The 12896-nt window shown below is 47.9% G+C and overlaps 1 protein-coding gene across 4 annotated transcripts in view; it reads right to left on the bottom strand.

Moving 5' to 3' along the window:
- Positions 1–320: 320 nt before the first annotated feature.
- Positions 321–12896, bottom strand: part of BEND3 (BEN domain containing 3) — a 32286-nt gene continuing 19710 nt past the window's right edge. For 3 of the 4 annotated variants that reach the window (XM_032484626.1, XM_032484627.1, XM_032484625.1), the window contains exon 4: positions 321–6172. In XM_032484626.1, coding sequence (XP_032340517.1) covers positions 3926–6172 — 2247 coding nt within the window. In that variant the 3' untranslated portion in view covers positions 321–3925. Of the gene's footprint in view, positions 6173–11174; positions 11274–12896 lie in introns of all 4 variants that reach the window. The other variant, XM_032484628.1, reaches the window with a different exon arrangement.

Raw genomic sequence — 12896 nt, forward strand, 5'->3', positions numbered from 1 at the left:
CACTTTGGCAGTGGGGCGGGCCTGGCGCCCGCCCAGGGGAGGTAAGGGAAGGTCAGCGCGCCTCAGCGGCATAGCTGGGAAGCCGTTTGTGTAGAAACGGGCTAGGCTTTACGTGGTGACGGCTCAGTCATTCAGCTGTGACAAACTGTAATCTGGGAGCTGCACCCCGATGCCCAGTGTGGGAGCCCAGGAGGCCGAGGTGCCCCGAGTGTCCATGCCCTCCCCTCCCCTAGGAGCTGGAAGGAGGCCGCATGCAAACACCACCAGACTCAGACGTGAGAGACCTCTGCCCTAGGAAAATGAGATGTTGCGAGACCATATTTTTTCTATTTTTATAACATTTTATATAACTCATAAAACAGTGCTTGTATAAAAATTCACACAAAGTTGCTAGAGAGCATACAATTTCCAAAAATGTCCTGGGTTTTTGTTACATTCAGTTTTCTAAGGATGCACTCAAATCAATGGTAAAATGCAGACATTATGCGATATTTCATTATCTTTGGTAAAACTATTCTCATTATTTTGTCTCCTCACAGTATTAACTCTGATATCCACTTTGTGCAGGGTCTGCTATCACTAGGATGTCAGAAAAACATTAAGGCTGGATCTACACGAGGCAAGTATTTCCAAATGGCAGTAAGAGCTCCTTGCCCCCTCCCCCACCGCCCCACTTGATATCGTCTTATCTATCTACTCAGCCAGCAGGGTAAGAGCTCAATGACCTCCAATCAGGGGTCTTGAGACCCTCCTCCTCAATCAGGCAAGAAGCAAACATGTGCGGGGAAAGGTGGACACTGAGGCCATCTCTGCAGGAACCCAAGTGGCCATTCTGTGGTGTGTCAAGCCAGTGACTCTTACCATTTAAACAGCTAATCCATTCACCACTAAGTAGATCCCATTGGTTGGTTGATGATTGCTGCTGATGTGGTGGCCCCTCCCCACAAACGTAAAAAGAAAGGAAGGTTGAGGCCAGCACTGAAGGGGGAGGGGCACACTAACACCCATGACACTGGACACTTTATTCCCTGTCAAACTTGTGTTGTCATGTAGACACAGCCAAAGTGAACTAAAGCAGGATTAGAACACTTAGTACATTCGTGACTATCTTCATACATTCTTTAAAAACTCACTAACAGAGAAAAAGGAGGGACGCTACCGCCTATTGTGACTTGCTATTTTACTTAACATCAGAATGTGTCTGTGCTACTTTAGTCCTCCGGATATGAGGTCAAAAAAAAAAAAATCTGAAAAAACAAACAAGTGAAAAAATCAAATTTAGATAGAGAGGGAGAAGGGGTTGTGCCAACAGATTTTATGGAAAACATTAAATTCTAAAAAAACATTTAGTATTTTGTACTTCTATTGCTTCATGTAAAAAAAAAACTGCCTCTGGAGCCCACCTGTATGGCTGGAGCGCTGAGGACACCACACAGACAGACACAGGACCCGCAGGCGTTTCCTGATGAGTCAGTCCAGAGAGACAAGAAACAGCTCAGAGTGTGTCCACCTCTTCACTGAAAGGGACTCTAAGAACTGGGGGGAAGAAGCCCTACACAGGAAAGGTATAAAAAAAATCACCAAAATATGGTTTCCAAAAACTGAACATGCTCTAGGTTATAAACAGACATATTTCATTCCTAGAACCTGTTGATTTCTCTACTGTGGGCAGACAGGATTTTTTTTATTATTATTATTATTAAATGATTGTGCTTCTGAAGTTGCAGGGTCACATTCCACTCTCCAGAAAGCAGAGCAATTTTCACATGGCTTGGAATCCTCTTGGATACATCCTAGAGACCAGAACAAATTCCACAGCACTCTCCCTCCAGCCGGGCTGGTGAGCGAGGGCCGCTGCCGTCTTTGGGTCGGGCGTGTGTGCGGGCGTGCGAGCGGGCATGCATCCGTGTGCTGGAGAGACTAAGGCATAGAGAAAGGCCCAGGTGAGGGGGAATTGAGTCTCTGGCTGCTCCAGTCCTCCTCCTTTCCAGGCACAAAGAGGTTGAGCTTGTTATTCATGTGGATTCCCTTCATCTCACTTCAATTTTAGTAAGAAATATATGTGTGGGCGTGTGGGTGGGTGGGTGGGAGAGTCATTAAGTCCCTGTGCATTTCTAAATTTCAATAATTTAGGTTCGCAGTTTCAAACAGAAATAATCTGTAAATGACATTTAAAAGCAAATTTACTAAAGTTAGATCAGCAACTTACATTGCTCAAAATCCTGTCATGTAAAAAAAAGAAAAATGCCCACTGGGTGCAGGCAAGATTCCGTCATACAGCCACTGGAACTGAAGTCCTTATCTGTATAAAGAAAATTCACAGATTGTTTCTATTATTTCTGCATTTTAAGGTAGCAAAATATTAAGCCATTAGGTTATTAAATCTGTAACATTCCACCAGGGTTTTACAACTACCCTGTGTGATTCAATTCATTTTCCAGCTTTCTGGTATGCTATACTGTGTTTGGGTTAGACTGTTTCCTTTCCCTCTTAGGCACTGGCCCCCAAAGTCAGGTAGCTAAGTATTGTTTTTACATGAAGGACTTCACCGGGTGGGGAGTTTCCTGGTTGGAATCCCAGAGAGCATGCCGCTGGTGTGGAGCAGTGTGACCTTCCCAACCAGTGGGGAGAGCACAGGTGTCTCACCCCGAGGACAAGGGACTGGCCAGATGTAGGACAGCAGGACCTTCTAGGGGGCCCAAGGGGAAAGCTCTGAGTGGACCCTGGGAAGGGACAGGGGAGCCCCATTTGAGATGGCCTGTGTCCTTCCAAAACCAGGTATCCCCAAGAAGGCCCAAGGCCTGGGCCCACCCTGAGGAACAAGGATGTGTACTGACTGGAGGAGCTGACACTGAGGTGTGGTGAAGTCACCATACAGCTCCCAGAACCTGGGTTTTGTACAAATACACACATGGAAAGTAAACAGTTCATGATGAGCCCAAAGAGGCCCACCCTTAAATCAAACAAGTAGCCAAGTATCCACATGTATTGTTTTCCAAGGAAGTATGCCTGCCCCTCCAACCAGCATCCTCGTGTGGATACGAAAGTGGGCAGTGGAAAGACACAGCTCAAATGAAGACAAGGTGAACGTGTTTCCACGTCTATCTACATTCATATCATCATCATCATCCACATCATCATCATCCAGTGTTCTCGTCTACAGAGTGAGCACAGCATTCTACCGGCGCAGCAACGTGGGACAGGCCGGGCTGCCCCCTAAGCCCCTCCCTCGGCACCCAGTGGGAAGGAGAGTGGACTGACCATGGTCAGAAAGGACATCACCCTATTCCATCCCCTCTACTGCCATCCAAGAGGCATCTTGACTCTTCCAAAATCCAATGTAAAAGACAAGGTCAGTAAAATCCATCCCTATGCCACCTGAAGCTATCATTAGCCATCATGCATGAACATGGCACTTCTAAAAATTTCATATATTTGAAACCATTAAAAAAAAAAAACCAGCAACTTAAGTCATCTTACAGTACTTCATCTCAAATATTTTAAAGATTTTTTTTTCTAACTAAAATGGCCTCCAGAGAGCCCAGTGATTTTCTAAAAAGGATTTCTTTTTAATTAAAAAAAAAATTGATAAAAGTGGAAGATGTAAAACGTGGGAAGAGGAATAAGAGGGTTGCTCGATTTGCATTTGAAATTGTGAGGGGACTGGGACACCAATGCCAAGGAGAGGGAACCTTGACTCCTGAGGCCTCTCTGCTCTCATAGCTCGGCTCTCCCCAGACTCTGGCTGCACCACCAGAACACAGGGCAAAAGTCGTAAGTACCAGAGACCAAATGCGAGGCTTCTTTCTTGTGGCTGGCTGGGCGCTTACGTGTGCAAAGGTCGTAGGCCACTCCCACCGACATAAGGTGCGCAGCTGTGGACAGTCGTGAGCTCCGGCAGAAGGCTCAGTGCCCGCGGGGCCCATCACTTCTCCACCTTCTTGGCTTTCTTCAGGATGTCGCATTTCTTCCGGTTGGGGCGGCGGCACCGTTCATCGATGCTCGGGATACATTCGTAGTGCCACACCTCCTCCATCTTCTCCACCGGGTAGACAGCCTCCACGTAGTGGCGGATGAGCCTCAGCCGCGTGGGGTCCAGTTGCTTCTTGTTGCAGGCCCCGGAGTGGTTGTACTGCAGCCGCAGGTTCTCGGCGGTGAAGAGTTCGGGGAAGAGCCTGACGAGCAGCCGGGCGGCGAAGTTGCCCACGGAGAGGCTCTGCTGCACGATCTCGCGCACCTCCTTGTCCGACAGCAAGTACGGCGAAGGCACCGGGAAGTCAGGCGAGGGGACCACCAGCTCGTCCAGGGGGATCTTGCAGAAGTCCTTGCTGCTCCTTTCAGGTGGGAGCGGGGGCCCCTCAAATTCCTCCCGGAACCGCTCGGGGTTGATTGCATAGCTGGCCAGGTCCCTGCACTCAGGGCCCGGCACGTGGACCTTGCGCTGCTGCTGGTAGGAGCGCCTCTGCTCCGTGTCCCGGCGCCGGCAGCGCTCGTCCAGTTTGCCCACGAACTCGAGTGTCCAGACGCGGTCGTTTTTGGCCCGGGGGTACAGCAGCTGCACGTAGTGGCGGATGAGCTTGATGCGGGACGGGTCCAGCTGCTTCTTGCCCAGGGAGCCGCTGCAGTTGTATTGCTTGCGCAGGTTCTCGTGGGTGAAGAGCTCGGGGAACAGGTGCACGAGCAGGCGTGAGGCGAAGTTGCCGATGGACAGGCTGCTCTCGTAGATGCTGCGCAGCTGCTCCTTGCTGAGCAGGCAATCGGCGCCGGGCACTTCAAAGTCGGGCTGCGGGATCTCCAGCTTGTCGAAGTCGATGGGCACCAGCCAGATCTTCTTGGACCGCCGGCCGGGTCGTTCGCCCTCGAAACTGTCTTCCACCTTGACCACGGAGATGTCGTCAGGCAGGCTGGAGGAGTCGTAGCAGTCGTCCCGCGGGGGCTCGCCCTCGCTGCCCGCGTCCAGCCCCAGGCCCTCCAGCTCGTCGTTGATGCGCTGGGCGCACTGCTGCAGCCAGGCCTCCTCCTCCTGCATGTCGGGGAAGTAGATCTCCGTGTAGTTGCGGATGATCTGCAGCCTCTGCGGGTCCAGCTCCTGCTTGCCGCCATCCCCGTAGCAGCTGTACTGCTCGCCCAGCTTCCGGTGGTCGAAGAGCTCGGGGAAGAGCCGGTGGAGAAGGAAGACAGCAAATTCGCCAGGTGATGAGGCTTCGTCCAGGAACTCGGTGAGGTCTTGGGTGTCCACCACGTGGTCAGAGGCGATGGTGCTGCTCCGGTCCAGGGACAGGGCCTCCTCCTGGTCTTTGTTGTCTAGGAAGTGGCTAGTGTCCACCTGTTCGGCCTCGAAGAAGCCGGTGACCTGGCCGCTGGGCTGGCTGTCTTCCATTTCCCGCTGGGCCCAGAAGCGACTGAAGAAGTCATTCAGCTGGGGCAGGCACTCCGCCTGCCACACGGCTGTGTCCTTCACCGACGGGTAGTACACCTCCACATAGTTGCGGATGAGCTGCAGGTGCAGCGACTCCAGCTTCCGCTTAGCTGCGAAGCCGCAGGCACTGCACCCCCGGGAGAAGTCCACGTCGCTGAAGAGCTCGGGGAAGAGCTGCACCAGCAGGCGGCAGGCCAGGTCGCCGCCTGACAGGCTCTGGTCCACAATCTGCTTGAGCTCGGCCGCTGTGAGCTGGTACTCGGGCGGCGGCTGGAACTTGGCCACCATCTCGGTGGGGCTCACCTGCTTTTTGATGCGGCTCACCTCCAGGGACAGCAGGTCCACCTTGCTGTGCAGCTGCGACATGTTGGAGGAGAGCGTGTTGAGCATGTAGAACATCTTCTGGATGAGAAAGTAGATGTTGGGGTCACCGTCAGTGGCCGCTGCGGCACTGCCACAGTCCCGCTTCTGTGGCTCGTTCAGGAGCCGCAGCGGTGACGGGCTGTTGCTGGGGTTCGCCTTCTCGAAGAGCTCGTACGTGCTGAGCACATCGCCCGCGGGAGGGTTCTTCTTCTCCATGATCTTGTGCGAGATGCCGTACAGAGGCTTCTTGTAGGAGGGCGTGGTCACGTCACTGCCAGGCTCCTCCTCCCCGGGCCAGCCGGAGCTCAAGTTCTTGCCTCTGCCAGCTTGCTCCCCGTTACCCTGGCAGGGCGAGCTGTTCTCCCGGTTCCGCATGCCTGCTAGGAGCGCCTGGAAAACAAAAAGTGCATTAGGTGAGTGTTCTGATTTACTGTACTAGACACGGGTTTGTGTCACCACACACAGAGGGGCCAAGGTCAATCTTGAGAGCATGTGAGAAAGTGCCTGCCTTACCCTGGAATCACTCTGCCAGTCTAGGAATGTATCACTAACACAAGCCTGCATCCCAGTGCCAAACCTGCTCACTCTCCCTACTTCCTGAGAGGCTCATGCCCTACCCGAAGGCTTCCCATTCCTGTAGGACACCAGCCTGGACTTCTGGTCTACAGGGCCTGGCAGGAGACAAGGACAGAAGCTGGTAAAGCTGGGAGAGCCCTGTGAAGGATGGGAGAAAGGGCTCAGGAACACAAGAGGCTACTGTGGCGGCCCGGCCATCCACAGGCCACCTCACTGATAGGAAGGATTCCTGCCTAGGACAGTTCTAGAAAGCAGCAGCGTGTTCTCCAGTCTGCAGCCTCCAGGAGAGCAGATGTCTCCACTCTGGACAGCTCCCGAGATGCACAGCGTTTAGCACGGAAGAACTGGGGTCTAAAGAGCACCAGACTGATGCTAGCTCTACCACTGCCTGGAGTGGCGTCTTATCTAAGACTGGAAAAGAGCTAGCCCAGAACTCCCCTGAGCTTACAGAACTGCGGGTTCTGTGAGGTGATGGGGCCTCCCACGTTTCTAAGTCTCAGTCTCCTTGTTGGTTCAGCAGCCCTTTTCAATCAGAAAGCCATAAGAGTATGAAGCTCCATGTCCTAAAGCATCCCTTGTATGTAATGAATTAATACCTCTCCTATGTGGCTAGACGGGTACTTGCTACATACTATCCAGCCTTACTCAACAGACGACAGTGAGAGAATTAAGCCCGACCAAAAGTGGTTTCAGGGATTATTTCCTCATCTCGCCCAAGGCTAGCACACTCTGTGGATCCACTCTTGCTGAACTCCCATGGCAAGTTCAAAAGACTCCAAAGCTTGAGTCCAAGCCCTGGAAGGCAGTTGATCTGACTATTTGAAAACTCAGAGTACTCACTGCTTTCATTGGTGGTTTTCCCTATTGTCAGGCCCTGGACAGTTTAACAGGCTCATTTACATATACATGACAACTGATTTTCAACACAGGTTCAAAGGCAATTCAGTGGAGAAAGGCTAATCTCTTTAACAAATGATGCTGGAACAATTGGACATACATATGAAAAAAAAAAAAAAGAAAAAAAATAGCCTTTCATCCCGTGTATAGCATATAAAAATGAACTAAAATTGGATCATGGATGTAAAAATAAAAACTAACTTAAAATTCTAACACTTACAGAAGAAAACATAAGAGCAATCATTTATGATCTTGTTTTATGCAAGTATTTCTCATATAAAATACTGTAAGCATGATCCGTAAGAGAACAAATTGATAAACTGGACTTCATCAAAATTTAAAACTTCTTTAAAAGAATGAAAAACAAGCCCAAGAGGAAGAAAATACTGGAAAATCATTTATCTGATAAAGGACCTGAATCTAGAATACATGAAGAACTCTCAGCTCAATAATGACATACAATGATTTCAGCAGCTATTTCAAAGAAGACATATAAATGGCAGTTAAGCATATAAAAAGATACTTAGTAACATGCACATTAAAACACTGAGATACCACATCACCCCACTAGAATGGGTGTAATTAAAAAGACAGAATACTTAGTGCTGGAGATGACAGGAAGGAACTAGAACTCTCATACACCGCTCTGGTGGATATAAAATGGTATAACCACTTTGAAAAATGGTTGGTATTTCTTTAAAAAGTTCAACATATATGAGACCATATGATCTGGTCTTCCATTCCTAGGTACTTATTTACCAAGCAATATAAAAGCACATGATCATACAGAAACTTGTATGCAGATATTCATGACAGCTGTGTTTGTAAATAGCCCAAAACTGGAAACAACCCAGATTTTTATCAACAAGTACATAGATATGCTGTGTTATACTCATGCAATGGAACACAACTCAGCAATAGAGCTGACAGACATGGTACTCGTGGTGAATCTCAAAATAATTAAGCTGAGTGAAAAAAAATCAGACAAAAGAAGCCAGACTTTATACTAGAAAATGCAAACTTATCTAACAGAAAGCAGAGTAGCAGTTACCTGGAGATGGGACACAAGGAAACTTTCATGGTAGTAGATGATGGATATGTTTCTCATTCTGACTGTGGCGTGGTTTCACCAGTATAAACGTCAAAACGTTTCAAATGGTATGCTTTAAGTTTTTTTTGTTGTGCTTTTTGGGGGTGGGGAGTAATTAGGTTTATTTACTTATTCATTTATTTATTTAATGGAGGTACTGGAGATCAAACCCAGGACTTTGTGCATGCTAAGCACGCACTCTACCACTGAGCCATACCCTCCCCCCATCAAACGGTACACTTAAAATATGTGCTATTCATTATATTTCAGTCATAAATCTGTTTTTGATAAATGTTGAATTTGACCCCAAAACGTACTAGAATATACTTTTGAGGGCCTAATTAAGCAGAAGACCTAGATGGTGAGCACTGCTGGGTGTCAGGGCAGCAGGCAGGGCTGAAGCACAGAGCATATACTTCCCTAGTCATGCACGTGCCTCGGGCAACTAGAAAATGACAGGAACAAAGTGCATCCTTAGGATGCTTCCCTGCCTGGGGAGAAATAAGGTTGGCATAGCCTGGCCTAGCCCAGTGCTTTTGAAGTCTAATATCCATATGAATTGCTTGGGCTTTAGTTAGAATACAGATTCTGATTCCTGGCTCTGCATTTCTAACAAGCTGTTGGGCCTCTCTGGGTGGCCAGGGCCTGGAAGACAGAGTCTGCCCTCAGTTTATCTCATCCAGGCAGATTCAGGATCATTTGTAAGCATTCTGATAACTAATGCCAAGCACAATAGTACATGAGGTGCTTTTCTCTTGCAGCCTAAAAAAATGCAGGGAAGAAGAGACAATCTCAAGGGGCTGGAGTTGCAACAGCAGGTTAGCAACATGTAGGCCCAGGGTGGAAAGAAACCATGAGGTCTTATATGAAACTTTGATCCTTCTGAACATCCCACATGTTATGGTTCATTTAAATTAATGAATTACCTCCTGGACCCTCTCTTTTAGATAACAGAATCACTGGACTCATATTAGACAAAGGTTAATTTTTCTCTTGCATCTCTGTTGACAACAACCATGCAAAAGAACTGCTACTTTATACTCTCAGGAACCTGAAGATAAAGGAATTCTTTTAGGTGTTTTAATTATCCCACAGAGGTAGCCAATACTTTCTTCAGGGTTTGTTTGTATAAGCTGATGATAAGTCAGAGGCCCCTGTCCCTCCTGCCCCCAACCCCTCCACCCCTGCCCAAAACCTTCCCATGAGCAAAGGACCAGGGGCATGCTGGGCTAGGGGGAGCCTGCCACCAGCCCCTCTCTCTCATGGGGTCTCCTCACCGAGCTGCCCCATCCTCATCACACTGCATGATGTATGGGACCAGGTCATTCCTGAGTCTACCCCTAGTGTCTTGCAAAGTGCCTGGGACACAGAAGAGCTCAACGAATGTTTGTTAAGCAAGGTGTCTACTACTCTCAAATATATGCTTAGGAAAAAGAAGCTGTTCAGAGAGGCCACTGGCTTTATGAATAACACAACTGTAGATAGGCAGAAAGGAGTGGATAGGTCCTCTGTGTGAGTTTTCGTGCCTCCACTTCCTGTGTGTAACTCCGGGATATACAATGGGACCTGTCTCACAGGGCAGCTTTGAGGACATACTGAGATAATGTATGTGAAGTGCTGAGCTGGTGTCTGAATCACAGTAAGTCCTTAAATATTTACTGTTACAGTATGATTATTATTGTTATTACTTTTAATACTTTATTTACTTATTTTGGTTTTTTGCTTGTTTGGGGGGAGGTAATCAGCTTTATTTATTTACTTATTCATTTTAGAGGAGGTACTGGGGATTGAACCTAGGACCTCATACATGCTAAGCATGTGCTCTACCACTGAGCTATACCCTCCCCACCCAGTATGATTATTATTAAACAATGCTCTTCCCAAGCCAGAGCAGTGAGAATACCATGGGCCTTTTATCGAATTAGTTGTAATGATTACTCTCAATCAGTAAGTAAGAGGAGAACTTTCCCACAGCATGGCAGGGAAAGCCAGTCACAGGAAGGCATTTTTGGAGGTCTGTCTGCCCTATAGGCTGGGGCTGGGAGGAGTACAGGAAGGACAGCTGAGCTGAAGGGGGGTTTCAAGCTCTTGTCAGTTCTTCAGTTCTGCTATCTGGCAGAAAACAAGAGGATAATTTTTAAAAGGAAGGAATAAAGGAAAGAGAAACTACATACACACACATCCGAAACTTGGAGAAAGGAAGGGATGGAGATGGTTGAAAATCTTTACCCCTGATGTAGCAGTTTGGAATTGTGGATCATCATGTGGACTGTTAGTAAATGATAATACTGATTTGATGGGTGAAGACCAGCATGTAAGAAAGAGGGAGAGAAGGAGGAAGTATGAATGATAAGAGAGACAGAAAGAAAGGAAAAAAAGAAAACAGAACAGAAAATATCAGAGGGCACTGCACACAGTAAGTAAATTCAAGTTCTGTTCTGTTTCCCTGTCTATATATTTACATACAAATCCATACATGTGAACCGTACGGCTCTGTAAGATGTATTTATAACTGTGGGTCACTGTTGAAAAGCATTGCCCCAATAAATTCAAATTGTCTTACCTGCTAATTCCTAGACTGTAAATTAGATTTTTAGCAGCTTACTCACCTTAAATTCTATTACACCAAAATAATTTTGGAGGTCCTGTGGTCATGAGATTTCCATGAGGTTTTACCAACATAGAAATTTGAACGTGTAATGCCAATCATTTAAAAAGCCATACACATTACAACTGATTTTAGAAAAGGGGCAAAGGCATTTTAACAAGCAGTTCCACTAATACATTTAAAACAAGATTCTGCGCAGAGAGAGATGACCAGAAACTCACATTCCACGCAGCTGGAGTACACGTTCTTGGGGGCGGGGGGATCTGCCCTCATGAACACCCAGCGTAGAGAATAAGCACAGGAACAAGTCTCTGGGTGAACTGTGTGAACAAAACGAACAGAAGTCCTTTGACTCCCCACATTCCTACAGCAGGCGGAGGCCAGAGTATGGAAATCCCCCCTATAACTCTCACTATTCAGCCTCATTAATAAAAATGTTTGTTTCTACCAAGCATGTTAGAAACACTGCCATCAATAGAAACATTTCTGGCTAACTTGCTTGAATAAAAAATTAACCTAGAGTCCCAGCAGAGGGCAACATTCCTCACTCCCAGAGACCTTGGATCCACAATTCAACACAAAACATGACACAAGCACCAAGACAAGAGAAGGTTCTTCGATATCCCCACACTGGTGTCCTGTCAACTTAGTGCTCCAATTAACTCCACAAATGCTGCCAAGGTGACGATGGGCTGGCTGCATTTGCTGCTGCTGATAAAATCTCTGCTCAGCTGTCTAGGAGTATCAAGAAATCTTTAAATCTGTGCTACTTGGCAGTGGTGTCTGGCTGACACCATTCCCGATTCTCCGAGGCTCATCTTCCAACCATATGGGAACTCTGCAGCACAGCTCAGGCTCTGCACTGCCAGCATCTACCCTGAATCTGATCCGCGCATTGCGTTCTACCACCAGCACCCTTAGACTCAAGAGGGAATGCCCAAATCTCTCGGCTGGAAAATCTGATCAGAAAGAGGTTGACGGAGAGTTTAAAGTGAGGGCCCAGTAGACTATTGAGGGGCGATTCCATGTGTCTGTGCCCAGCGACATCTTAGGGACTGAGATGCCGTGGAGATGCTCCAGGCACTGAACATCTTCCCCAGGACTCGAAATCCAAGAGCAGTCATTGAATTCAGTTCAGCAAATGATGAGTGGCTACATGGTGCCCAGAGAGTCAGCAAACTGGAACACCAAGGAAGCAGCATGCCTTCAGAGGAGTGAGGAGTTCAGAATTAATGTGGCATCAAGGGCAGAGCATGAGGAAGGGCCCCTAGGGGGCTGGCATCACCACCCACCTCCAAATAATTGAGGCAGGGGTGATGCTTTACCTTTTTCATTTTCAAAAGAATGTTTGACTTCATTATTGTCATCATTAAATGACCAGATGTAGTCTGCAAGCAGGAATGGAAGAGCTCTCAACCACACAGAGCCAGTAAACAAGTATTACTGAGATTACCGAGTGCCTGACAGGCACTGTGCAAGGTCCTGGGGACACAGGGAACAAGCCAGTCTCTGCCTTCATGGCTTTTATCCTTTGGGTCATCCTCATACTGCTGAGTGCGTGGTGAGGATGGAGAATGCACTATTGTGCCTGAAAAAAATTAGCAGCTGGGGAGATAAAGCAACTCTAGTGTAGGGAGAAGAGAAAGAGCAGAGAGATGGCAAAATAGCAGGGCAGGGCATCCTCAAAGGCTCCTCACTGCATCTTACAAATACCCCACAGCGCTCAGGGCCACCAGTGTTTAAGTGCACAGTTCCAAATCGAGCAGGCTTGGTAGTGCTGGCTTCTTCGCACCTTGTTGAAATGGGGACGGCCACAGTACCTATCTGCTGGGGTTGTGGAAATGACTGCGACTCTCCAGCTGGTACCAGTTATTGACACTCAGGAGGTGTTCGGCCCGTTTGCACTGAGTGAATGAGATGGCATTTCCATTCTCCAATTGAAA

This window comes from Camelus ferus, chromosome 8 (genome assembly GCF_009834535.1).
Source record: "Camelus ferus isolate YT-003-E chromosome 8, BCGSAC_Cfer_1.0, whole genome shotgun sequence".
Classification (NCBI taxonomy): Eukaryota; Metazoa; Chordata; class Mammalia; order Artiodactyla; family Camelidae; genus Camelus; species Camelus ferus.